Source organism: Phyllobates terribilis, unplaced genomic scaffold, assembly GCF_046119375.1.
Source record: "Phyllobates terribilis strain yellow unplaced genomic scaffold, ASM4611937v1 Scaffold_7__3_contigs__length_470593459, whole genome shotgun sequence".
In the NCBI taxonomy this organism is placed as follows: domain Eukaryota; kingdom Metazoa; phylum Chordata; class Amphibia; order Anura; family Dendrobatidae; genus Phyllobates; species Phyllobates terribilis.
Window position 1 is genome coordinate 160,669,544 of NW_027362767.1, and position 26,732 is coordinate 160,696,275.

Consider the following 26,732-nt stretch of genomic DNA (forward strand, 5'->3'; position numbering starts at 1 on the left):
CAACTAAACAGGCTGAAGTGGTAGTGCGTATGCTTGGCCACTACTCCATTCACTTTGTAGACGAGCAGTGGTCACACATGCGCACTACTGCTCCACTCGTCCTTTCTTATGGGCGATGAAAATCCCAGTGATCGGACCCCTAGCTGGCCTGTGGATGCGTGATAAATGCTATTTGTGAGATAACCCCTTTAAAAGGGGAATATCCCTTTAACCACTTCCATAAATGTATGTCACAATAAGTAATTCTATCCCAGCACTGATGGAGACTTGCTGTGCTTACGTGTGGTGGGTGGAACAAAGGACTTTGTTCACCAATTCTAGGAAACACTGGAGGTCTCAGAAATTGGACCCTAATGATCTAACAACAATCACCGATCCAGCATTGAAGGGGTTTTCCTTAAATTGAAGGTTATTCCATATTCCTTGCTGATCTCTAGGGTTTTGACCACTGAGACTCCAAGCAATTTCGAGAACGAGACTTCAGAACCCCCGAAAACGGGGCTCTGCAGAACCCCACCCTGAATAGAGCAGAAGTGCGCATGCATGGCCTCTACCCCATTTATTCTCAATAGGACTCCAGGGAGCGCTGTAGTCTCCTATCTATGGCTGTCCAATAGACAATTAATGGAGCTGAGGCTGATCATATGCTCCATTCACGACAAGGTTCAGCAGAGTCCCGTTTTTGGGGCTCCGGAGCAGCATTCTCAGGATCATTGAAATAATCTTTTAATGCACAGTCAAACATGACTTATAATACACAGGTTCTCCAATACATTATCATACTAACGGCTTAAAAGAAAACTCAAAGTCCCGTAATAAGGCAAAAAATTTGTTTAATATAGTTTTAAAATAATGATATAAAAACATATAAAGTAATAAAAGAAATATAAAATAAATACTAAAATTCTATACAATAAAAGAAATAAAATAAATCACATAAAAAAAAAGTTGAAATGCAAAGACTAAAATATTTACTGCGTCTGTAAAGGCTCCCCCAACCAACGACGCAGTGCAGCTCTCTACACTGCATAGTGGCCATTTCTGGGTACTGCAGCTCAGGTCCTATTGACTTGAAACCCCACTGATCTTATCTTGATGATATTTTTTAAAGATAGGTAGGTCAACAATAAGGTAAGTCCGGACAACCCCTTTAATGTGTCAAAGAAGTTGTTTTTTTTTAAAGTGCATTGTAAAACATCAACTTCATAAAAATGTCTTTAATATAAAGCAATAACAGAAGTATTGGTCTCACAGCCGGGAAGATTTGCACCGACAAAGAGGGATTGCTGAGGACTTGCACCGACAGAATCAGGTAATTATCCTATATCCACAGGATATTTAATAACTACCCCAGAAGGAAATACGCCTTATTCCGTGGCGTCTACCTGTCATGGTTAAAGGGCTTCTCCGATATTGCTCAGCTCTGTACCCACAGCGCTTTACAGACAGCCCTGTCCCCATTAAGGCTCATAATCTTCTAAGTCTCTAATTAGACATTATCTTTCAGCCCAAACCCTGTAAACTCCCAGTAAATAGAAGGTGATTCAATTGGTGATGAGTGATTAGCAAAAAAATATATAGATGAGCTGTGTATGATGATCTCATGATGTAGGATACTGGGTGAGTTCATTAGTAAATCAACTAAGCAATCAGTAAGGATTAAAGAGACACTACCTCTCCATTCTGGTGTTTGGCTAAATAAAATACACATCACATACTCACCTAAGTCTGGAAAGGGTTGGTAATTTTTGGACTTTCTAACCCAAAAATAAACCTCTCACTGTTGTAATCACTGATGATCGCCAATAATCTGTAGTGAGAAGTGTTCAGTTTCCCAACAGCACTATCGGTGGAGAAATTAGGTATTAAACAGTTTCTAAATGAAATGTATAAACATGCCAGGTCCTCCAAAGATAAGGATAGCCCTTGTTGCCTTTTTCCAACCCTAGATAATAGTCAACCCTCCTCATTAACATCCAGAAATCAGATCATTTGATCCCCTTGGGTTCTCTGTGTCTTGTCTCTGACCACTGCCTGGTTTCCTGATCTCCGGGGCTTGTAGATATATGGGATGGGTGAATACAAGTTACAGGTATATGGTGGTGGCGCCAGTGGATATAACATATGCTTTCTGGGGCTCAGGCAGAGCAGCTCCAGTCCTCCTAGAGCATGGAGAGGTGAGTAGTGTAAGTACACGGCTTCTGCTTCTCCATAGCAGGGAGATCACATCTTCGTTCCCCACGCTTTGGTGTATCGCAGCTATCGGTTGTACTTCGGCTGTGGATGTTGCAGCGTGGTGTACACCGTCTCCGCTTTGACCTTCTGAGGAGAAGGCATTCCGATGTAGTGATCATTTTCCACCTCGATTCTCTGAAGAGAAAACAAAACAGGAGACGATTAAGTATCATTAACACGTAGAAGAACGCGGGTGACATACTGTACTAAACCACCGAGGACAATAGACACCATGTTCAGATTACAACAGCCAGTCAAGGCAAGAAGATGACAGTAAAGGCCCCGTCACACTAAGCGATGCAGCAGCGATCCCGACAACGATACGACCTGTCAGGGATCGTTGCTGCGTCGCTATGTGGTCACTGGTGAGCTGTCAAACAGGCAGGCTCACCAACGATCAGGGGAGCAGCGACATCGTGGAAAGAATCTTTCCACGATGTCCTGCTCCTGGTTACCAGCCTGCTGCTGAAGCAGGCTCGTAACCATGATAAACATCGGGTTACTAAGTGCGCGTTTGCCCCTAGTAACCCGATGTTTAGCATGGATACCACTCTGCTACGGTGCGCGGGAGGTTACCGTTCACCTTAGCAGAGCCGTATCCATGATAAACATCGGGTTACTAGGGGCACACGCGCACTTAGTAACCCGATGTTTATCATGGATACGACTCTGCTACCTTGAGCGGTAACCTCCCCTGTACCGTAGCAGAGTGGTATCCATGGTAAACAGCGGGTTACTAAGTGCGCGCGTGCCCCTAGTAACCCGCTGTTTATCATGGATACCAGCCTGATCGTTGGTCTCGCTGGTCACACACAGCGATGTGTGCTGGCCAGCGGGAGGCCAACGACCAAAAAATGGTCCAGGACACTTTGCAGCGATCAGCGACCTCACAGCAGGGGCCTGATCGCTGCAAAGTGTCACACATAGCGACATCGCTGGTGAGGTCGCTGTTACGTCACCAAAACCGTGACACAGCAGCGATCTCGCTAGCGATATCGCTATGTGAGACGGGGCCTTTACCCCTTTGGTTACACTTGTTTTAAAGGGGAAAAATCATCAGAAAGTTGCCTATATTTTAAAGCAGGTTTCTGTGGTAAATGCATTTCTTTAAAAAAAAACAACTGTGGCAAATTTTCATATTATAATCTGCATTAAAAAAAAATACAGTTCTTCCAATTTTCATACTGGTTACTAGGGATACTTTTCACTCGTACCTCCTGTTCTTTGCAGGAGACTTTTCAGAAGCCTCATTGTCATCACAGACAGATTACAATGACTGATAACACCTCTATATACAGTAGATAACACAGGATCCACCATTCATTATAGGTGATGTCACAGCTCACCTCCTCCCCATGTACAATAACTGATAACACGTCTATATACACTAGATAAAACTAGATCCACCATTAACAATAGGTGATGTCACAGCTCACCTCCTCCTCCTCCTGTACAATGACTGATAACACCTCTATATACAGTAGATAACACAGGCTCCACCATTCACAATAGGTGATGTCACAGCTCACCTCCTCTTCCTATACAATGACTGATAACACCTCTATATACAATAGATAACACAGGATCCACCATTCACAATAGGTGATGTCACAGCTCACCCCCCCCCTTCCTGTACAATGACTGAGAACACCTCTATATACAGTAGATAATACAGGATCCACCATTCACAATAGGTGATGTCACAGCTCACCTCCTCCTCCTGTCCAATGACTAATGTCAGCTCTATAACAGTTACTAAGAGTGTCTCAGTCTCTGGAGGATCTATCTTATCCTGCATTACTCAGATAACCCTTTGATATGAATGCGTACTGTGTAATACTTTATTTCTCCTGTGGGAGTGCTATAGGGAAACTGAACACTTGCTGCCAGGCTTTCCCACAGGTTACTGATGATCACTAATGGTCCCAGCATTGGGACTTTTCGTGGTCAGTCTACTGTCAGGGGAACTTCTAAAAAGCAGGAACTATCCGAAGTGGAGACCCACCCTGCCGTAAGGGAGCTACAGAACAGTTGCATGATCTGTTTCTAGCCTTTTCGTCGGATGTTATTGAGTCCAGACTGTTTGGCAGGATTCCGAGTATTTTCTATTGTTCGTTCCTTTATGATCCCGTAAACGAAACGAGGACTGTTCTGTTTTTAGAAACTAACATGTTGTGCAGATGTTCTTGATTTGTATTTCGAAATCTGGATGGTGAATTGCAGTTTCGACTCCGGTTGGACATGTTGTCCATGTTGTCCATCAGACTGGAGTTTCTCATGTATGTAAAGAGTGTTACGATGGTGCAGTGTGAACTGGGATTTCCCACTTAATTCTTTACACTGTGAAGTGGAGAAGGTCAGATCACTTACATCAGCTCAAGAAAGCCGAATCCTTTGCTATTTTCACAAAGCTTAGAAGGAAACTACAATGACTTTCCTTTGAATCTGAAGCTGCTTTTAGAACCATTCAACCACTTCAAAAGCCGATTTGTTAACTCGATCATTTACAGGAACTGAACTACAAAGAGTCTGAATGGGGTGTATCACTCCCAACATTAGTTTGATGTTAAAAGAGTTTGTGCGCTTTATAATTACGCCCCAGTCTGGTGCTGACGTAGTAGTTGCACCTGAGCCATGGTGGCGGTTCATAAAAATGGCTTTCGGAGTCCTGATGGGGCATATTACTATCAAACACTAGATGGTTGTGAAAGGATATTGCACTCGACTATGGCAAGAGTTCCACCTGATTCTGATCCAGTAGTTGCACCCAAGCTCTGGTGCCTAAAGGGGATGTTCAATAAAAATGGGTCTTTATCCAGCAACACTTGATGAAAATCATAAGTGGTTCCCCACCCTATGGCAATGCACGCAGGCCATGGAGCCTAAAGGCTCCGTCACACTTAGCGACGCTGCAGCGATCCCGACAACGATACGACCTGTCAGGGATCGTTGCTGCGTCGCTATGTGGTCGCTGGTGAGATGTCAAACAGGCAGGCTCACCAACGATCAGGGGAGCAGCGACATCGTGGAAAGAATCTTTCCACGATGTCCTGCTCCCGGTTACCAGCCTGCTGAAGCAGGAGCAGGCTGGTAACCATGGTAAACATCGGGTTACTAGGGGCACACGCGCATCTAGTAACCCGCTGTTTATCATGGTTACCACTCTGCTACAGTGAGCAGGAGGTTACCGCTCACTTTAGCAGGCTCGTAACCATGATAAACAGCGGGTTACTAGGTGCGCGTGTGCCCCTAGTAACCCGATGTTTACTATGGTTACCAGCCTGATCGCTGCTCCCGCTGGTCACACACCGCGATGTGTGCTGACCAGCGGGAGGGCAACGACCTAAAAAAGGTCCAAGATATTCTGCAGCGATCAGCGACCTCACAGCAGGGGCCTGATCGCTGCAAAGTGTCACACATAGCGACATCGCTGGTGAGGTCGCTGTTGCGTCACCAAAACCGTGACACAGCAGCGATCTCGCTAGCGATCTCGCTATGTGAGACGGGGGCTTTAGGGAGATGTTCAGTAGGATGTGTTTAATGTCCTCATGGGGTCCTATAACCACTGACCCTAAAATGTTATGAAAGCAGTTTGCACCCCCTGAATATAAGTTTGGTGTCTAAAAACCCAGGTTCCCATCGAAATCAAAGCAATCAGAAACTTGGCCTATTGTTCCTTCTTAGACAATGCTGTCCTTCTGATATATGAAAGTCTTGCTAATGGGATATTCTCTGAACAAGAGTAAAAGAGCATTAGTGAATGGCCACATTCACGCTAGATACTACATGTAGCTGTGGAAGATCTGGGTATTAATGTGTCTAAAAATGATTTCCCCAGAGCCTCAAAAGGGCTTTTTGTTCTCATCAAAGCTTAATGGATAGCGAAAGGAAAGATGATGATCTCAAGACATTGTTTGGAGCTCTTCACACAAGCATTCAGAGCACAGCCCGAAGCCCTAAGCCCTCCATGCACATTAGACTAATGTCAGCCAAACATACTGATATCGATGGGTTCAGCCGTCAATCTAATGGGTATGGGGGGCCAGTCAACTGATAGTGTGGGAAGATATCAATCTGGCATATCTGATTTTGGATGGCTGATTGCTTTGTATTCCCGAAGACATGTCTGGCTGAACGAGTGCGCCTGTGTATGCGAGAGCCGGCAGAGGTGGCTTTTGGCTGAACGATCTGCCAAAGTTTTGTTTGGTTGACAATCCATTAATATATATTGCTTGCTTTAGGCTGTATACAGAGAGATTCTAATGGCGACATGTCTTCTTCTCACATCTACCAGGATGCTGGCACTAAAACTTTACAACCCTAACCCTATTAATGCACCAGATCATTGAAAATGCAGAGAAGAACCCTTACATTACACTTGCCCATCAAAGAGATTGGCCTTTGAGGGTAATTGATATTTTGAACATTTATGACATAATCTTTAGGATGTGTTATTTATTTTTCACCCTTCGTTCAAATAGCAAGTAGCACTCGGCTTTCTGTAACTCACTATTGGCTTCTGTGGGGCAATGGCTAGTGTTCTTCTGGTAGATGCAAGTTCCACCTTCTACCAGGTCCTGACTTCAATGCTCTAAACTAGCAGATATACCAACATGTAGTATCCTGGACCAAAAGATTATCATTATTTCCTTTACCCACATTGACGACTTAGGGTATGTATGGCCAAGGCAACTGTTAAATGCAAAAGCCTCACCTTTAAAGCTCCCGAGAAGCTTTGATGCCTCAGTAGAGGGTCAGAGTTGGCATGCTTCATAAGTTAGGCCACCACTAGGAAACACAGGGGTGGACATTTAATCAAAAAGGGCACCGGAATTTTATCTCAACTTTTGGTAAACGTCTTAAATCAGATTTATCATGTGTTTTTGAAAAGTTTTTCACTAGGTAGTTTTGAAAGTATCCGGAAAGTTTAGTCGTTAGATGAGTTAAAAATGTGCCAAAATATTGGCTTGACGTAACCAACCAAAAGTTGGCATAAGAAGAAGAAAAGTGTCTGTCTAGAAGAGCCAAATCTATCACACAATGTTGCATACTGAAGTTTATGGAGTGTGATAGGGAGAGGGGCAGAGAGAACAACTACTGTATCTAGCAAGTGTTGTATCTCACACTAGAACTGGATTCACACCAACACTGCTGAGTTCTGGTGTAAAGTGGATTTCAAACATGTACTGCATAGAGATAAGAAAGCATGAACCACTCATGTCTGTGTGTGCCTTAAAGCAGCTAGTCTTAACTCACTGGCTCAGAGACAACTGAAAATCAGAAATGTAGCCTGCAAAGGAAAAACTGGTGAAAGAAACAAGATGCAAGTTATATATTGGCCGGAAAAAAAGTGTTATTCCTCATGTAATCTGAAAAGTTACATGAAAGGACAGGTGTAAGCTATCTTGATTCAAAAAATTAACGATAAATCTTCCCCTGGCCAAGTTTAGCGTTGAGATTATCAGGTTTAGCGTTGAGCCTTAGGGTGCCTTCTGTGTAACCTCATCCTTTGGGTTTATACATTTATATCGATAGTCTAGAATACAGGTGTAAAAGATGAGCCAGCACTAAAATGCTCGGGTGCTCGTTGCTCGGATCTAACAAATCGTAATGCTCGGGTGCTCGACCTGAGTAACGAGCCCAATGTAAGTCAACTGGAAACTCAAGCATTTTTCAAATTTGAACGCACTCCAATACCCCTTTGAAGAGACGTCGAGGAGGGCCTCATTAAAAAAAATGTTACCATTGTTAAGGAGCATATACCTATGTCTGGGGGTGAAGAGGTGCATGGGAATAGACAACCCCAAAAAATCCACTGGATTTGACTTTATGTTCCACTGCTATCATCCAGTGGTGTTGAAAAGTCTGGCCAAATCCAGGCCTTGTTCATTTTGATAAGAGTCAGCCTGTCAGCATTTTCAGTTAACAGGCAAATACGCCTAAAGCCCTCAGCGGCACTAAAACCCACTCAAACAAAACGCTAGTGGCAGGGCAGGCCAGGACCTCCAAGACATAGAGCCAGTTCATGCCAAGTGTCCAGCTTGGATACCTAATAGTTATACGGCACAGAGGAATCAAGGAGGACGTTGGTGCGGTTGGCAAGGTACTCCTTCAGCATCTGCCAAAACTTTTCCCTCCTTGTCAGAGTACCCCGTGCATCAGGATCAGGGTGCTGGGAGGGTTTGAGAAAAATGTCCCACACCTTTGACAATGTTCACCTGCCTTTGCTGCATCGTATTTGTGTTTCCCTCACCTGTACACCTTGGTTGTCCAACGAATTGTGACCTCTGTTGCCAGCGTTGTCAGATGGGAATTTTTTTAATAATTCTTGAGCAAGGGCCTTCTGGTACTGCAACATTTTATTAGACCTCTCCGTCATGGGAAGGAGAGATAGAAAGTTCTCCTTGTAGCGTGGGTCTAGAAGTGTGGCCAACCAGTAATTACTGTCGGCCAAAATGTGTGCATCGCGAGGGTCACGTGAAAGGCAATGGAACATAAAGTCAGACATGTGTGCCAGACTGCCAACAGCCAAGACTTTCCTGTCCTGACCAAGAGGACAACTGTCCATGCTCTCCTCCTTCTTCTGGTCCTCCTCCTCATTCTCCCTCTCCTCGGACCATCCTCGCTGAACAGACGGTATGACTGTTGCGTGGGTAGTACCGTCTGTAGAGCAAGAAATTAGCTTCTGTTCCTCCTCCTCTTCTTCCTGCTCCTCACTATCATCCAATCCGCGTTGAGATGAGATGGTGGAAGCTGTAGGTGACTTTCGGAAATGGGCACACACGCAGCATACTTTCACAAGCAGCTGAGGCAGATCCGGGTAGGTTTTGAGAAACCTCTGAACCACTAGGTTCAGCACATGAGCCAGGCATAGTACGTGTGCGAGCTTGCCTAGCTTCAGAGCCGCCACCAGGTTCCGGCCATTGTCACACACGACCATGCCTAGAAGTAGATTCAGCGGTGACAGCCACAGATCTGCCTGCTCTGTTACAGCTGTCAACAACTTTTTAGCGGTTTGCGGTTTGTCCACTAAGCACATTATCTTCAGCACAGCCTGTTGCCTCTTGGCAGAGGCAGTGCTGCAGTGCTTCCAGCTTCTGACTGATGTGATCATTTCGGAGATGGAGGCTGAAGAGGTGGAGGAGGAGGTGCAGGAGGTGTAGAATGTGGAGGCCATCCTGATTGACCTAGGGCCTTCAATCTTCAGCATCGGGAGGACGACTGGGTCTCAACTTCCACTATATTAACCCAGTGTACCGTCAGCGAGATGTACCGTCCCTGCCCACAAGCACTTGTCCATGTGTTAGTGGTTAGGTGGACCATTCCAGTAACTGCATTGTTGAGGACACAGGTACTGTTCTGAAACACGTGCTTGTGTAAGGTGGGGACAGCATACCTGGAGAAATAATGGCGGCTGGGGACCGAAAATTGAGGGACAGCCGCCGTCATGAGGTTGCAAAAAGATTCTGTCTCCATGAGCCTAAAAGGTAACATTTCGAGTACAAGCAGTCTAGAAATGTGTCAGTTTAGCGCTGTGCGTGATTGGCAGCGTATTTGCGATTGAGTTCAAAGGACTGGGGTAGAGACAACTGAACGCTGCACTGGGACAAGGACTTGGACGTGGTTGCTGATGATGGTGGTTGTTGATGGTGGTGGTAGTGAGTGTGCAACGACAGGTGCAGGGCAGGAGGCATCTTCGCCTGAGCCATGGACAGGGGATTGGCGTGCACGCACAACAGTGGAACAGGCAGTGGTGTCGCCAGCAGACACTGTTCCTGGACCCTGGCATTCGGCCCAACTAGTCAGGTGCTTTACTGTCATGTGCCTGACTATGCTGGTGGTGGTCAGGCTGGTAGTTTTGCTGCTGATGCTGGCATGGCAGATGTTGCAAATAGCCTTTTTAGGGTTATCTGGACAGTCTTTAAAATAGAGTCAGACTCTGGAAGACCTAACAGTTGGATTGGCAACTTACCTCGTGTTGGTGTTCAGAGGAACAGTTGCCCGCCTTGTGTCTGTGGCCACCACACTGCTTGTTCCTGCCTGTTGGGGTGCTCTGCCTCCCTCGCCCTCTGTGCTGCTGTCCTCACTCTGCATGTCACCTTGCCAGGTTGGGTCAGTGACTTCATCGTCCACCACCTCTTCTTCCACATACACACCCTGGGCCTCTTCCTGACATGCTATCAATTGTGTCTCATCATCATCATCCACTTCTTGAGACAGTAATTTCACTTTCCCACCATCGCCTTCGTGTGACCGTGGCTGCTCAAACATTTTGACATCGCTACATGCAATCTCCTCCGCTTGAAGGGGCCCGGGCGAGAGGCCCGAATCTATAAATGAAAAAATGAACAGCTCTTTGGAGTGTGGGATCACTTGTCTCCAGGCACTTGGCATGGTGGGAGGAAGGAGGATCAGGATGAGGAATACGTGGTCCAGGCTCATGGCTACTGAGACTGGACCGTATGGAAGACAGGGTGGTGGTGGTGGTGGCAAAGTGACTGGAAGCATTATCTGCTATCCAACCAACAACCTTTTCACACTGGTGGTGTTCCGCGGTCCCCTAGATATTGGGACAGGAAGGTAGATCAACAAGATGTGGGTGGTTGTTGTGCTCCCTCAGCAGGCACAGTTTCATCTTGCCCATGGCCTCGGCCTTTGCGTGCACCATCACCATCACGTCCACTTTCCCGTCCCTTGCCATGCGCCTTGCCCATTTTAAATGTAGTGTAATATTTGGCACGCTCCAAATAATGTGACGATTATTACTGCAGTTATATCGGATCACGTCTGATGACCACTGTTTTAAGCAGTGGCCTTGTAGTATAGTATTGGTCAGTGACCAAGTGTGAATAGGTTGAACAACACACAACTGGCAGACTTTAACTGGAGTGTAATATTTGGCACACTACCAAAAATGTGACGATTATTACCGCAGTAATATCGGATCAAGTCTGATGACCATGGTTTTAGGCAGTGGCCTTGTAGTATAGTATTGGTCAGCGACCAAGTGTGAATAGGTTGGCAGACTTTAACTGGTTGCTCGGAAATACTGCCGAGCAACCCGTAAATACTCACCGAGCATCTCATGCAGTGTCGACCACGCTCGCTCATCACTACTAGAAACACATGTGTGCAGCTCTCCCAATCTGGGCCCCTCTCTGTACTGTATGACCAAACATTCCAGGAATGTGGTATTCCTGTATGGACAGGAAGGAGTCCTCTGTGTGTAATACAACCAGTATATACAACCGACACATGCGTCTTGTTGTGGTCCTTGTCTGGAAAATGTAACCTCCTCATAACGAAATTGAATTGTGTGTAATTTAATGTACTGGTATATCTGATAATGTGAAATTGAGAAGAGGAGTTCTATTTCTAAAGGCCTCGCCCGGCTTTCCCACAGCTGATGGGTGGTCATCTGATAAGGAAGCCACTGTTTTATTGTTTGCCATCATTCACATTAGTAAAAAAGGGAACTTTATGATTAATCATGTGTCGTAATATACAAGTTCACATCGATATCTGTCATCATATAAAGCCTAAAGTTAAGCTGAAGAACAACGTTCATTAAAGGGTGACTACATTTTAAGCTTTTTTTAATCTATTATCAGTGGAGGGTTCAAGTCCAGATCGCTGAAACCAGCAATCAGTGGGATCTCAAGACACAGACCCCCAGCAATAAGAACTTAATATGCCCTTTAAATTTAGGTCTAAGATGTGTGAGGTAGCGCTATTGATCATGTTGAGGGGCACTCACTTCACCGGGTCAATTAAAGCACACAAGCCACGTTTTCCAGTAAACTAAAGTCCAGCAGTTTATTACTCATCATAAACTGCTTATAACATAGTCCATCTCAGTGGCTCGCAGGAATGTTGCACATGTAATATCCTAGAGCCTTTCAGCGGCAGCTATGCCCACTTGGCTTCAGATACAGTCCTCAGCAAGGTAACAACACTAATGTCCATATCAAGCACCGTCTTTTACCTTTGCCGGGTCTAGCTGCTTCTATCAGCTCTGTTCTGCCAAAGCTGTGGTTTAAGGCTCACCAGACGTGGTCTCCAGGCCTGGTGCCTTCCAGGGCTAATGTTGTCCCAGGCACAGGGATCAGGTCTCTTGCCTCTCTGTGTTTCAAAACCACCCGGATATACATCTCCTCTGTGTGATCATGTCACAGTCATGTGATCAGTCACCTGAAGGGGAGGTACGTGGTCAGCTAGAACACACCCCCTCAGACATTTTGGCAATGCAGCAAGCCACTGCATTACATATCCTCCCCCTCTTGTTCAAGCCCATTGTATTGAACACATGATATACACAATCACATTATAATCCACAGTTCACATAGAGTCCATGTACTTGATGTTTGCGCTGCTCAGCCCCTGGAACATTAGTCATCAACATTAGCCCATTCCTTAGGGACCTACCATCTGTCATTGTCGCTAACTTCGTCAAGTCACAGTTTCCGAGTCGTAACCTTGTCAGACCTCCCCCGCTCCCAGCGGTCAATACAGCAGTGCGACTCACTTGCCCTTGTATCTAAGGTCAGGTCCGACTCCGTACTGTCCCGTACTCTATTGGGTCGTTTGTATGGGCCTCTCAGACCTGAGTTACTGGAGGACTCACGACCTCTAAACCCACGCCCACTATACTCAGGACATCTTGAAAGGTCTCTAACTTCTGCTGTAGCCGTTCTATTATTTGGAGGGCCCTTTCTCTGTCTGGTCTCACAATTTATAGACGGCTGCCATCTTCTGCTGCTCAGGCGATGCTGTCTTTCCATTCGCAGTCTGGCGAGATTCAACTGTTCTACCTCTCGCAGGTAGGTCACTCGGTACTCCATCAGCATGCATATATATGCAAGATTTTTTTCCGTTCCTACAGCAGAGAATGACACCATGCCGTCTTCATCCGGTATCCAGTCCTGATGATCATGTGGACTGCTTACTTTCATCACACCAGACTTCTTTACCATCATTTGGATGGCTTGGTCAGCCAGAACACACCCCCTCAGACATTTTGGCAATGCAGCAAGCCGCTGCATTACAGATGCTTTTTTGACTTTGCGTCTTGTGGACACCAAACGGAGGCCAAAAAGTTCTTTGTGGTCTCCTACGGTCCAGAATACGTGGGTGGTTGACTACTACTTGTTTCTATGTAGAAACGGTCACGTATGAATAGACATAGAATACAAAGAATGGTTTTCTGAAAAAAATAAAAGTCTTTCATGTCATCTTGCCATCAAGCATAATAAGAATTTGGATTTGGTTAAGGTTACTGCTGTAGAACAGATTAACAGCCAATCATTGAATGGAAGGAAAACTTCAAACCCTACTGGATATAAAACTACAGAGTTTGTATCCAGATGGATTAAATGATTTTGTAGGTTGTATTTATATGGACTTCTATTACGGTTGGTCGTAGTATTATACTCACATGTCTTCTCTGTGCAGAGGCGTTTAAATGAACAATGCTTTCCACATAGTTTAGAGCCATCTGGGCTTCCGTAGCTCACCTATCAAGGTAACGGCACCAGTGTTTTTCATTCCATTTCTATTTTCGCCACTTACTATGGGGATAAGTGCGGCCATATTGACTACATGTGCACAGGATATTGCGATTGTCAATAGGCGTTTACTTTTTCATTTTTATCTTTTACACAATGCTATATTTTGTATATTTATTAATTTAGGATGTATGTATGTATTAATTATTTATTTATATGTTTAGGTTCGTTAATTTTCAAGAACAGTTGGATAAAAAACATTATGTATAATGTTAGTCATTAACTCAACCGTTATGGGTTGGGGAGAGTATAAGTGGGTTGAACTTTGCATTTTGCTTGTAGACACCTGATGAAGGCTGTTTATAGGCGAAACGCGTTGTTTTAATAATTTTCATTCCTATCATTGTTTTTATTAGCATAACCTTGTGTGGAGTAACATCGGTTTGCCACTTCCATCCATTCATTTATCACCTTTGTGGTGGAAACGCCACATTCCTGGATTTCCTTTGCAGCTATTCACCAATGGAACTCCATTGGAGGAACTCTCCATGGTACACCAGGTCAGCTGCAGTCCACCACACATCGAGTTCACTATACTTAGTGTTGTACCTCAATTTGGACAACCTTACCAGGAGAGCATTTTACTATATTTTTCACCTGACTAATCCTTTACCTATTTACTGGGCTTAGATAGCGCTCCTTTTCTCCCTTTTCTGCTTCTGTGTAGAGGCATTCAGTGCAAAATGGAATATATTGGGGACTTTTGTCGGAGGTGGACGTTCACAATACAAATAAAGGTTAAAAATCATCATCTTCATCATCACACGCTCAACATTATGACATAGTTATTGATCCAAAGGACAAGGATACCTCCATTCTGTGGCCACAACACTTTCTCCTCCACTTGTGAGTCATGACCTTACCATATGATCCATTAGTTTATATAGGGTAGCTCAGGGATACCCACACTTTTTTTTTTGTTTTCTAACATAACAGGGCATGTCCAGATCAGTGTGGTTCCAGGTCAAGAGACCCCACCGATGGCTCCTCAAAACACTTGTCATGTGTGCAACTCAACAATCGGTGGGGTTCTCAAGACCTAGTCCGGCAATCATCTGAAGGGCAATTCATGCCTTATCTGCATTGGGGGATCAGGCTTACGTAATATCAATAAAAACCACACTGCATTGCTCACAACATCACTGACCCAAGCACTAATAGAAGAGGAGGAACTACCAAAGCCTGTATAAAAGTCAAGACAGGGAATATAGCAGCCGTCTTATGGTGAATCTGGAAAGTGATGTGACGTCACAGCTCAAAGATCAGCAATAAAGTTAGGAAGAAGAAGCTATAAAGCACTGAATAAACATTACTGATCATGTGTGACAGCACTGAAGTGAAGAACAGCTACTATCTGTTTACCCATGATCTGGACTGGTTAACACCCTCAGGAGGTAATCTCTCACCTGATTGTCTTCTAGTCGTTGTGTTGTCACCTCAATGTAATCTATTTCTGCATTCCTATTTTCTTTGGGTTCTGGTTTAAAAAAAAGAAACAGCTTTTTAGTGTTACGATAGGAACATCATAAAAAGTGTGGACGAGGAAGCGCCGATTCCACATGTCCTAATCCAGACCACAATACATGGACCCACCGCGGGTCTTCAGAACTGAGCTTAGATCACTATAGAACCCCATGCTTAGCAACGTTCTAAGCTCTATCCTGTAGAACTTTGGTGGGACTGAACGTCGTGGTCTGAAGAGATAAGGCTCATGAGATTCCCCATTAGGCTTGCAGTTGGACATGACCAAGTGCCCAAGTATCTAAAAGTCTGAATGGGCTCAACTAAGAGCAAGCAAAAAGACCAGAATCAGGAACAACGATGCAACAACATGACATGAAGCACACAGCACATAAAACAAAGCTGCCCCCTCCTGAATTCTCAGGTATAATGGCCAGATTCTGCTTTATTTCATTAAAACTTCCCAATTATGGACTCATCTATTGGGTATGCTTTTTTTAGAACTTTGAAGGGTAAGGGGCAAAAAGGGTATAGGAAATGAAAATAAAATGTAATTTTTACTAATTATTTATGCACGTTTCGCCAAGATTATTGGCTTCTTCTAGGGACCAGCAAAAGCGACATCTTTTTCCCTTCTTTCCCTCTAAAGTTATATTCATCTAAAGTGGTAAACTCTAATATAAATTACATAATAAGAAAGGTGGGATCTTAATACTTTAAGCGGACGACTACTGTTTCGCTCACCTTCATCTGGGCACAGCTATGCTCATTGGCTCCAATTTGTTTGCTTTGCTATTGGAATAGGAAGTTAATTCCACCTCCTGTTGGATTGGAGGCTCAGGAACCTCCTCAGTGACTTCCTTAGGTTTTGTTCCGCAGCTCTGATTGTTCTGATTGACTCCTACATGTAAGCACCAGCCCACCACAAGCCCAGCAGGGAAGATACCGACACAGGAAGGACAGACTGGTTATAGAACCCCAGTGATAAGTGATAAATAATTAGGTATTTCCTGGAGGCAATTGATTTTTACTAATGGGGAACAAGTCTGTAGCCGAAGAACCAACCATGCGAAACAAGTCACCCAGAAAATGACAGGATGTAATGGACAGTGAATCAAACACCAAACAGAAGCGAGTGCAAGGAGCTACGAGTGCGAGGAGCTAAGAATGCAAAATGATACTCTGCACACAGATGTCTTTGTTCAAGATCCTAGGAAGAACATTGCAGGGAGAACGGAGTTTATTGACAGAGTTTATTTTAAATGGGTTGTTGAACTTTGTGTACATTTATTACTAAAATGCATGTATGTGTGGTTAAAAATATTTTTTTGCAATATGAATTCATTAAAATTTTTGCATCGTTTTCCTTCTTGTCTCCATGTGGCAGAATGAGTTAAGTAAGGATCTGTCAGTGAGTTTGTTTTGAAGGGAGATTTTCTGGGTTGCACTGGGGGGAGTCAACTGAGAATCCACCGATGAGCTGGGAGCCAAACAAATAAGGATAAGCTTGAATCCAGCTCAGCAGACTTTGTGTGAATTCCAGCAGGATGCACGGACCATATTCTTGTGTTGGCAACAAGCAGTATATCCAAATGGAAAAGGAAAAGGGAGGGATCCAGCACCACTTGCATGGAGAAAAATATTAAAAAATCAAAAAATTTATTGTGAACTATTTAAAAAAAATTCATGATTAATACTCACTGACGCGTTCCGAAAATACAGTTCTTAGTCCTAGTCTTGCAACACCGGGACTAAGAACTGTCTGTTCAAAACGCGTCAGTGAGCATGCTAGTGACCTAGCGCTTTTTAATCATGAATTCTTTTTAAATAGTTCACAATAAATTTTTGATATTTTAATATTTTTCTCCACGCAAGTGGTGCTGGATCCCTCCCTTTTCCATTTGAATGAGCTGGGAGAGTCTGTCTATTTCTAGTCTACAGAATGAGTTAACTGTGAATTTATTGGCACATTCATTTCTGATGGGAGAGTTTCTGTATTGCACTGTCTATTGCTAGGCTGCAGAAAGAGTTAACTGAAAAGCTATAAGTGAGCTTATTCTGACAGGAGAGTCCCCGTGCTGCACTGTCTATTTCTCAGCTCCAAAATGAGTTAACTGAGAATCCATCTGTGAGCTTGTTCAGATGAGAGAGGTTGTAACTCTCTTATCTTACTTTTTCTGAGCTCCTTTTCTGAGCACCAAAACGAAATTGAATGTACAGAAAAGCAAAAAGCCTGTAAAAGCCTATTGCTAGGCAGCATAATTAAATAAGCAAGAATCTGTTAGTGAGCTTATTATAAACTGAGATTGTCTCTATTGCTAGGCTGCAGAATGAGTTAACTGAGAATCGGTCAGTGATCTGGTTCTGAAGGGATAGTCTCTGTAATGCACTGCAAATAGTTGACCTGTGGATTGAGAGCACAGACAATCTATTAATGAGCTCATAGTGATGGGAACTGTCTATTGCTGTTGCAGAATGAGCTAAATGAGAATCTGTCAGTGAGCGCATTCTGACAGAAGAGTTTGCAACTCTTTTATCTGACTTTTCTAAACTCCTCTTAACTCATTTATGACCACAGACTACATTAAAGTTAAATGTGCAGAGAAACAATGAGCCCGTAAAAGCAAAACAGTGTAAAATTCTTAGTGTCACCTGAATGCAAAAAGTTAGTTTTAGCCCAAAACATATTCATTTAAGTAGCAAAAAAAGTCCTCAAAAGTGGATAACCGGTGTAACAAAAGCAAATTAGGAAAACTTTGCCTTAGATAAATTATACAGTGCTAGCAAAAATTAGACAAAGGTAAATGAAAAAATTCTGTCTGATTTCAGCTGCCACAAGGAGGCGCTCACGACATAGTTTGTTATTATTGCGTACTGTATGTACATGTACGATTATGAGCCAGTGTAATAGAGGAGCCTTTAGTCCCCTTTATGGCCTGGGTTCAACAACTATTTCTGGAGCAAAGTTCCTGCCTCTCATAGTGTTAGAAATCACCATGTACAAGCAACTGTTGCGATAAAGTACATTTACACCAAGGTGCCACAGCCAGGTTGTACACAGTGAGGTATAACCAGGATATGTGGATCAGAAATCATAGATCACAAAAGCTGAAACAACAGAAAAAGGCACAGGAGAGGCTGCAGCTGTGCCGTATGCAGCAGCTTGCAAGTCACGAGCAGCATGCAGGCTCCAGCTCAATCTCTCTATAGAAAATAATGGATGTTATCTTTTCTTTAGGCACGGCAAAACGACTGGACCAATTTGCACCAAATTTGGCATACCGCTAAATCAGTTACTGGGCTTTATCCCTCTACCATCAATTATTCCTTGAGATAGCCAAGTAAAAGCGAAATACGAAAGCAAATAATAATAATTTACGGCCGCGTAATCCTATTAGTATCTGGTCAGAACTCGCCACCATTTGTTACAGTGGATACAAGTAATCACACACAGTTCTCCAAACTTACCGCTACTTCCTTTGTGCTTCGTCCTGATGTATATTACTGCTACTGTAATCGCTAAGATTACTATAATTATTATTAAAATGGGTATGATAATATGATTCCTAGAGCGCGGAGTAATGATTTTTTTCCCTGTAAGGAAGAAAAAAATATAAAAAAAATGTATAATTTGTTACTATTTACATCACACATCAATGGACAATATAATCTAAAGATATCAACAGTTACTAAATAGAAGTATTCCAACATGCCTTCATTACTCATACAGGTAATTATATCCACTGATAGAAAGTATGAAGAGAGACAGCGCAGCATCATTACTGAGCAGCCAGCAGAATAGTGAGTGCAGCTCTGGAGTATAATACAGGATGTAACTCAGGATCAGTAATGTAATGTATGTACACAGTGACTGCACCAGCAGAATAGTGAGTGCAGCTCTGGAGTATAATACAGGATATAACTCAGGATCAGTAATGTAATGTATATACATAGTGACTACACCAGCAGAATAGTGAGTGCAGCTCTGGAGTATAATACAGGATGTAACTCAGGATCAGTACAAGATCAGTAATGTAATGTATGTACACAGTGACTGCACCAGCAGAATACTGAGTGCAGCTCTGGAGTATAATACAGGATGTAACTCAGGATCAGTAATGTAATGTATGTACACAGTGACTGCACCAGCAGAATAGTGAGTGCAGCTCTGGAGTATAATACAGAATGTAACTCAGGATCAGTAATGTAATGTATGTACACAGTGAATGCACCAGTAGAATAGTGATTGCAGCTCTTGAGTATAATACAGGATGTAACTCAGGATCAGTAATGTAATGTATGTACACAGTGACTCCACCAGCAGAATAGTGAGTGCAGCTCTGGAGAATAATACAGGATGTAACTCAGGATCAGTAATGTAATGTATGTACACAGTGACTCCACCAGCAGAATAGTGAGTGCAGCTCGGGAGTATAATACAGGATGTAACTCAGGATCAGTAATGTAATGTATGTACACAGTGACTGCACCAGTAGAATAGTGAGTGCAGCTCGGGAGTATAATACAGGATGTAACTCAGGATCAGTAATGTAATGTATGTACACAGTGACTGCACCAGCAGAATAGTGAGTGCAGCTCTGGAGTATAATACAGGATGTAACTCAGGATCAGTAATGTAATGTATGTACACAGTGACTGCACCAGCAGAATAGTGAATGCAGCTCTGGAGTATAACACAGGATGTAACTCAGGATCACTAATGTAATGTATGTACACAGTGACTGCACCAGCAGAATAGTGAGTGCAGCTCGGGAGTATAATACAGGATGTAACTCAGGATCAGTAATGTAATGTATGTACACAGTGACTGCACCAGCAGAATAGTGAGTGCAGCTCGGGAGTATAATACAGGATGTAACTCAGGATCAGTAATGTAATGTATGTACACAGTGACTGCACCAGCAGAATAGTGAGTGCAGCTCTGGAGTATAATACAGGATGTAACTCAGGATCAGTACAGGATCAGTAATGTAATGTATGTACACAGTGACTGCACCAGCAGAACAGTGAGTGCAGCTCTGGAGTATAATACAGGATGTGACTCAGGATCAGTACAGGATCAGTAATGTAATGTATGTACACAGTGACTGCACCAGCAGAACAGTGAGTGCAGCTCTGGAGTATAATACAGGATGTGACTCAGGATCAGTACAGGATCAGTAATGTAATGTATGTACACAGTGACTGCACCAGCAGAATAGTGAATGCAGCTCTGGAGTATAACACAGGATGTAACTCAGGATCACTAATGTAATGTATGTACACAGTGACTGCACCAGCAGAATAGTGAGTGCAGCTCGGGAGTATAATACAGGATGTAACTCAGGATCAGTAATGTAATGTATGTACACAGTGACTGCACCAGCAGAATAGTGAGTGCAGCTCGGGAGTATAATACAGGATGTAACTCAGGATCAGTAATGTAATGTATGTACACAGTGACTGCACCAGCAGAATAGTGAGTGCAGCTCTGGAGTATAATACAGGATGTAACTCAGGATCAGTACAGGATCAGTAATGTAATGTATGTACACAGTGACTGCACCAGCAGAACAGTGAGTGCAGCTCTGGAGTATAATACAGGATGTGACTCAGGATCAGTACAGGATCAGTAATGTAATGTATGTACACAGTGACTGCACCAGCAGAATAGTGAGTGCAGCTCTGGAGTATAATACAGGATGTAACTCAGGATCAGTACAGGATCAGTAATGTAATGTATGTACACAGTGACTGCACCAGCAGAATAGTGAGTGCAGCTCTGGAGTATAATACAGGATGTAACTCAGGATCAGTACAGGATCAGTAATGTAATGTATGTACACAGTGACTGCACCAGCAGAATAGTGAGTGCAGCTCTGGAGTATAATACAGGATGTAACTCAGGATCAGTACAGGATCAGTAATGTAATGTATGTACACAGTGACTGCACCAGCAGAATATTGAGTGCAGCTCTGGGGTATAATACAGGATGAAACTCAGGATCAGTAATGTAATGTATGTACACAGTGACTCCTCCAGAAGAATAGTGAGTGCAGCTCTGGGGTATAATACAGGATGTAACTCAGGATCAGTAATGTAATGTATGTACACAGTGACTCCTCCAGCAGAATAGTGAGTGCAGCTCTGGAGTATAATACAGGATGTAACTCAGGATCAGTAATGTAATGTATGTACACAGTGACTGCACCAGCAGAATAGTGAGTGCAGCTCTGGAGTATAATACAGGATGTAACTCCGGATCAGTACAGGATCAGTAATGTAATGTATGTACACAGTGACTGCACCAGCAGAATAGTGAGTGCAGCTCTGGGGTATAATACAGGATGAAACTCAGGATCAGTAATGTAATGTATGTACACAGTGACTGCACCAGCAGAATAGTGAGTGCAGCTCTGGAGTATAATACAGGATGTAACTCAGGATCAGTAATGTAATGTATGTACACAGTGACTGCACCAGCAGAATAGTGAGTGCAGCTCTGGAGTATAATACAGGATGTAACTCAGGATCAGTACAGGATCAGTAATGTAATGTATGTACACAGTGACTGCACCAGCAGAATAGTGAGTGCAGCTCTGGAGTATAATACAGGATGTAACTCAGGATCAGTACAGGATCAGTAATGTAATGTATGTACACAGTGACTGCACCAGCAGAATATTGAGTGCAGCTCTGGGGTATAATACAGGATGAAACTCAGGATCAGTAATGTAATGTATGTACACAGTGACTCCTCCAGAAGAATAGTGAGTGCAGCTCTGGGGTATAATACAGGATGTAACTCAGGATCAGTAATGTAATGTATGTACACAGTGACTCCTCCAGCAGAATAGTGAGTGCAGCTCTGGAGTATAATACAGGATGTAACTCAGGATCAGTAATGTAATGTATGTACACAGTGACTGCACCAGCAGAATAGTGAGTGCAGCTCTGGAGTATAATACAGGATGTAACTCCGGATCAGTACAGGATCAGTAATGTAATGTATGTACACAGTGACTGCACCAGCAGAATAGTGAGTGCAGCTCTGGGGTATAATACAGGATGAAACTCAGGATCAGTAATGTAATGTATGTACACAGTGACTGCACCAGCAGAATAGTGAGTGCAGCTCTGGAGTATAATACAGGATGTAACTCAGGATCAGTAATGTAATGTATGTACACAGTGACTGCACCAGCAGAATAGTGAGTGCAGCTCTGGAGTATAATACAGGATGTAACTCAGGATCAGTAATGTAATGTAAAGTATGTACACAGTGACTGCACCAGCAGAATAGTGAGTGCAGCTCTGGGGTATAATACAGGATGTAACTCAGGATCAGTAATATAATGTACAGTATGTACACAGTGACTGCACCAGCAGAATAGTGAGTGCAGCTCTGGAGTACAATACAGGATGTAACTCAGAATCAGTAATGTAATGTATGTACAGAGTGACTGCACCAGCAGAATAGTGAGCGCAGCTCTGGAGTATAATACAGGAGGTAACTCAGGATCAGCACAGGATCAGTAATGTAATGTATGTACACAGTGACTGCACCAGCAGAATATTGAGTGCAGCTCAGGAGTATAATACAGGGTGTAACTCAGGATCAGTACAGGATCAGTAATGTAATGCATGTACACAGTGACTGCACCAGCAGAATATTGAGTGCAGCTCTGGGGTATAATACAGGAGGTAACTCAGGATCAGTAATGTAATGTATGTACACAGTGACTCCACCATCAGAATAGTGAGTGCAGCTCTGGGGTATAATACAGGATGTAACTCAGGATCAGTACAGGATCAGTAATGTAATGTATGTACACAGTGACTGCACCAGCAGAATAGTGAGTGCAGCTCTGGAGTATAATACAGGATGTAACTCAGGATAAGTAATGTAATGTATGTACACAGTGACTCCACCAGCAGAATAGTGAGTGCAGCTGTGGAGTATAATACAGGATGTAACTCAGGATCAGTAATGTAATGTATGTACACAGTGACTGCACCAGCAGAATAGTGAGTGCAGCTCTGGGGTATAATACAGGATGTAACTCAGGATCAGTACAGGATCAGTAATGTAATGTATGTACACAGTGCCTGCACCAGCAGAATAGTGAGTGCAGCTCTGGAGTATAATACAGGATGTAACTCAGGATCAATATTGTAATGTATGTACACAGTGACTGCACCAGCAGAATAATAGTGAGTGCAGCTCTTGAGTATAATACAGGATGTAACTCAGGATCAGTACAGGATAAGTAATCTATGTGTAACACACAAGGATTGTGGATCCATTGTGTCACAGGCTGGATCCCTAGATGTCCTAATTGGTGGGGTAGTCTTGGGCCACAGGTGGACATCAGGTGCCACTCCAGGACAGATCTCAGGAGTGCGGCAGCTGACCCCAAGGGTCAGGACAGAATACACAGACTCGGAGTCCTAGGTGGGACCGGATAATAGTGCTAGTACAGATGTGGCGCCCTTGAGGGTTCAGTCGCCACAGAGGTACTGCACCTCACCCAGAGGTGTGGTGTCTCCTTCTCTCAGGTAAGGAGGGAGTGCTGCCCAGAACCCCAACACCTGCATCCAACACTACACTGCTCCAGGCCGGCTGGAAGGGCAAGACGCAATGTATGTTTCTACTGAGCCCTGACCCTGGCTGGAGTGGGGGGAACCCAGAGGTAGGGGGAAACAGTAGTGGGTGTGGGTGGAGGAAGTAGTTAGGGGGAGCACTTTGGTAGGAGTATATATAGGGAAGCCATCTTAGGGTGGCAGGTCAGTTAGTAGATGAGTGGAGTTCAGAGGACAGTTCAGAAGAACAGATAGGGAGCAGAGTCTCATTAGGAGCTCTGCTCCACACTAGGGCCTAGTGCTAGAGGACCAGGAGGGGAGCAGGGAGTAGGCTCCGTTCTGCTGAAGGGATCCTAGGGGGTACGGCGAGTGCAGGACTGCACCCGTACGCCCCGCATCTGTCAGAAGACAGAGGGATCGTAGGCCGCAAGAAGGGGACCGGCCCCTGGCCCAGTCGTGTACTCCAGGCCTCGGCTGGAAAAACCGGAGGCTTCTGGCTTATATAGTCAGTTGCCGAAGCCTCATTCTAATCCCAGTGAGGGTCAAGCAGGTCTGTGAACTCCGACGAACAGGAGGGACTTCAGAGCACCCGAGCAGGATTGAAAGTGGGCAGCGCAGGGCAGGAGGGAGAAAGACCCAGCGTGAAGTCGGTCTAGAGAGGAATACGAGAAAGTGGGGTTCTGTCAGGCATTCCTAAATCACCTGAGGAAGAACTGAACCCCTGCCTGGTGAACGCAGCGCGACATGGGAGGCTGGCACCCGTACGGTGCACCCGTGGAATCATCATAATAACTGTGAGTAAAGACTCGGATGACTGCACCGTGCTGCCTCTGTCCATTCTTTGATCCGCGCCATCTCTCCCCCTGCACTACAACGCCCAGCGCAACCACCATCTACCTACACTGCCCTGGAGCTTGCACTACCTGTGGAGAGCCACACCACCCCCTGCTGCCGTATCACCAGTCCAGAGGACTGCTTCGCAGCGGGGGCTCCCCTTAGCCGCATTCCACACGTGGCGTCACGAACTTTCCAAATCCCCTATAAATATTCCCCTTTTTACTGACCGCCCTGGGTCACGGACCAGGCTAGCCACCGTGATATCCCTGCCCTACCGGCATCCATAGGCCCGGCTGCCAAGTACTTCACGGCCCAGGGGGCGCGTTACAGACAGGATAGGACAGTAAACACAGGTACTGATTCATTTGTTGTCGGAGTGGTTTTGGGTTCAGGTACCGGCTGAGCGGTTTCAGGCTCAGATACTGCCGGAGCGGTTTAATGTTCAAGTACCACCGGAGCGGTTTCAGGTTCAGGTACCGCCAGAGCGGTTTCAGTTTCAGGTACTGCCGGAGCGGTTTCAGTTTCAGGTACCACAGGTTTCAGGTTCAAAGTGCAGATACAGATCAGACTGGAACAGGTGCTAGAACAGATGCAGGTTCAGGGACCTGACAGCGGGCATGCAGCTAGCAGACTGCAATAGTCATTTGTTGCTCAGGCACCTCCCTACAGGTGAAGGTGCCTTAAATACTAAGTGCCTACTAGTTATTGGCTGGGGACACACAGGATTGCGCGCACTGTGTCTTTAAGAGACTAGGAGTGCGTGCGCACGTGCCCTAAGCGCTCCTCCAGGGGTGCGCGCCGAGACTGGGACGCAGGTGCCGGAGAAGGGGACACAACAGGGCAGCGAGTAGGTTGACGTCCCTACCAGGAGGGAGGAGGGTGGAGCGGAGGCATGCAGTGTGGCCAGCGTTACAGTATGTACACAGTGACGCACAGACACAAGGTGTAGACATGACACTTATATGACTGCCCACCTGTCCCAGTGCAGGGTGTTACACTGATAGAGACGTTCTTCTGGTCGGCCGGGCTCTGGACTATACACAGGAGCTCCATGTCCTGGTGGTCCGGGGGTGCTGATATCTGGATAGTGCGTCCATTACTGTACAGCTGATATGTAGAATTCTGGTGTCTGGATTTCCAGGTGTAGGAGAGATCTGATGTCTGTGATGGAACAGAGCAATTTAGAGTAACATTACATCGTTCTTTGGTTATCTCCTCCATGTGAGTCGTTATGGTTGGCTGAGGAGTCGGCTCTGTAATGAGAGAACATATTATCAGCCTCTGTAGACCTTTTTCTGTATAAGAGTCTATTAGAGTCTATTTATAAGTAATGTTTCCTCTGCATTTATCAGATTATTGTTCTTGTTTCCTGAGAAATGAACCATTTGCTTTCAGAGACCATCTGTCCTCATCAAACACATATAATAGATAAGCGTGGTGATCTGGCACAGAGTGTGACATCTGGTGCTGTTAGGACAGTTGAGGGACAACGCGTTTTAGGGCTGTTTATTCTAGCAGCTGAGAATACATGAGCCTCACCTATAGTCACACCTTAATGCATCTTAAAGGAGCCCATCAGGATGATATTACTAATCTAATTACTGTCATGGCTGCACAGCTCATAGGACAACAATAAGATCCATAGCTGTTTCCTTGTAATCCGAAGTGCCAGAGCTGAGAAATCGAGCTGTAAAACCACATGCAAATCAGCCTCAAAGTGTATTGGGAGCGTCTATTCACAAGCACAGCGACACCCTCTCTGCTTCGAAATGCATGGCCTGATGTGCTTAGGATACATGTATACACCCCCTGTGCACTTCCAGACTAATTTGCATGTGGCTCCAAAAGCTTGATTTCTCGGCACAAGCACATCGGATTACGATAGGTGTCATTTATTTTCTACTATTGAGCCAAACTACTTTTCTTTTCAGGTTCCTTTTTTTAATCCTTATATTGGTCCCCAAATATACTCTATGACCGGCTTCACTGGCAGCACAATGTGGGCTTTCCTTGGTCTTCTGGATCATAAAATAAATCGAGTTGTGCTCCTG

The 26,732-nt window shown here is 44.5% G+C and overlaps 1 protein-coding gene across 5 annotated transcripts in view; it reads right to left on the reverse strand.

The window, feature by feature from the left end:
- Positions 1-911: 911 nt before the first annotated feature.
- LOC141154083 (SLAM family member 9-like) overlaps positions 912-26,732 on the reverse strand; it is a 100,067-nt gene continuing 74,246 nt past the window's right edge. Inside the window, exons 3-7 of one of the 5 annotated variants that reach the window (XR_012247391.1) lie at positions 25,656-25,934; positions 18,729-18,854; positions 16,005-16,470; positions 15,206-15,276; positions 2,306-2,370 (exon numbers count right to left, since the gene is read on the reverse strand). Coding sequence is in view for 4 of the 5 variants with exons in the window: in XM_073639521.1 (XP_073495622.1) it covers positions 2,260-2,370; positions 15,206-15,276; positions 18,729-18,854; positions 25,656-25,934 (587 nt within the window). In the remaining variant the exon portion in view is untranslated. Of the gene's footprint in view, positions 2,371-15,205; positions 15,277-16,004; positions 16,471-17,261; positions 17,665-18,728; positions 18,855-25,655; positions 25,935-26,732 lie in introns of those variants that run through there. The other 4 variants (XM_073639521.1, XM_073639524.1, XM_073639523.1 and 1 more) reach the window with 4 other exon arrangements.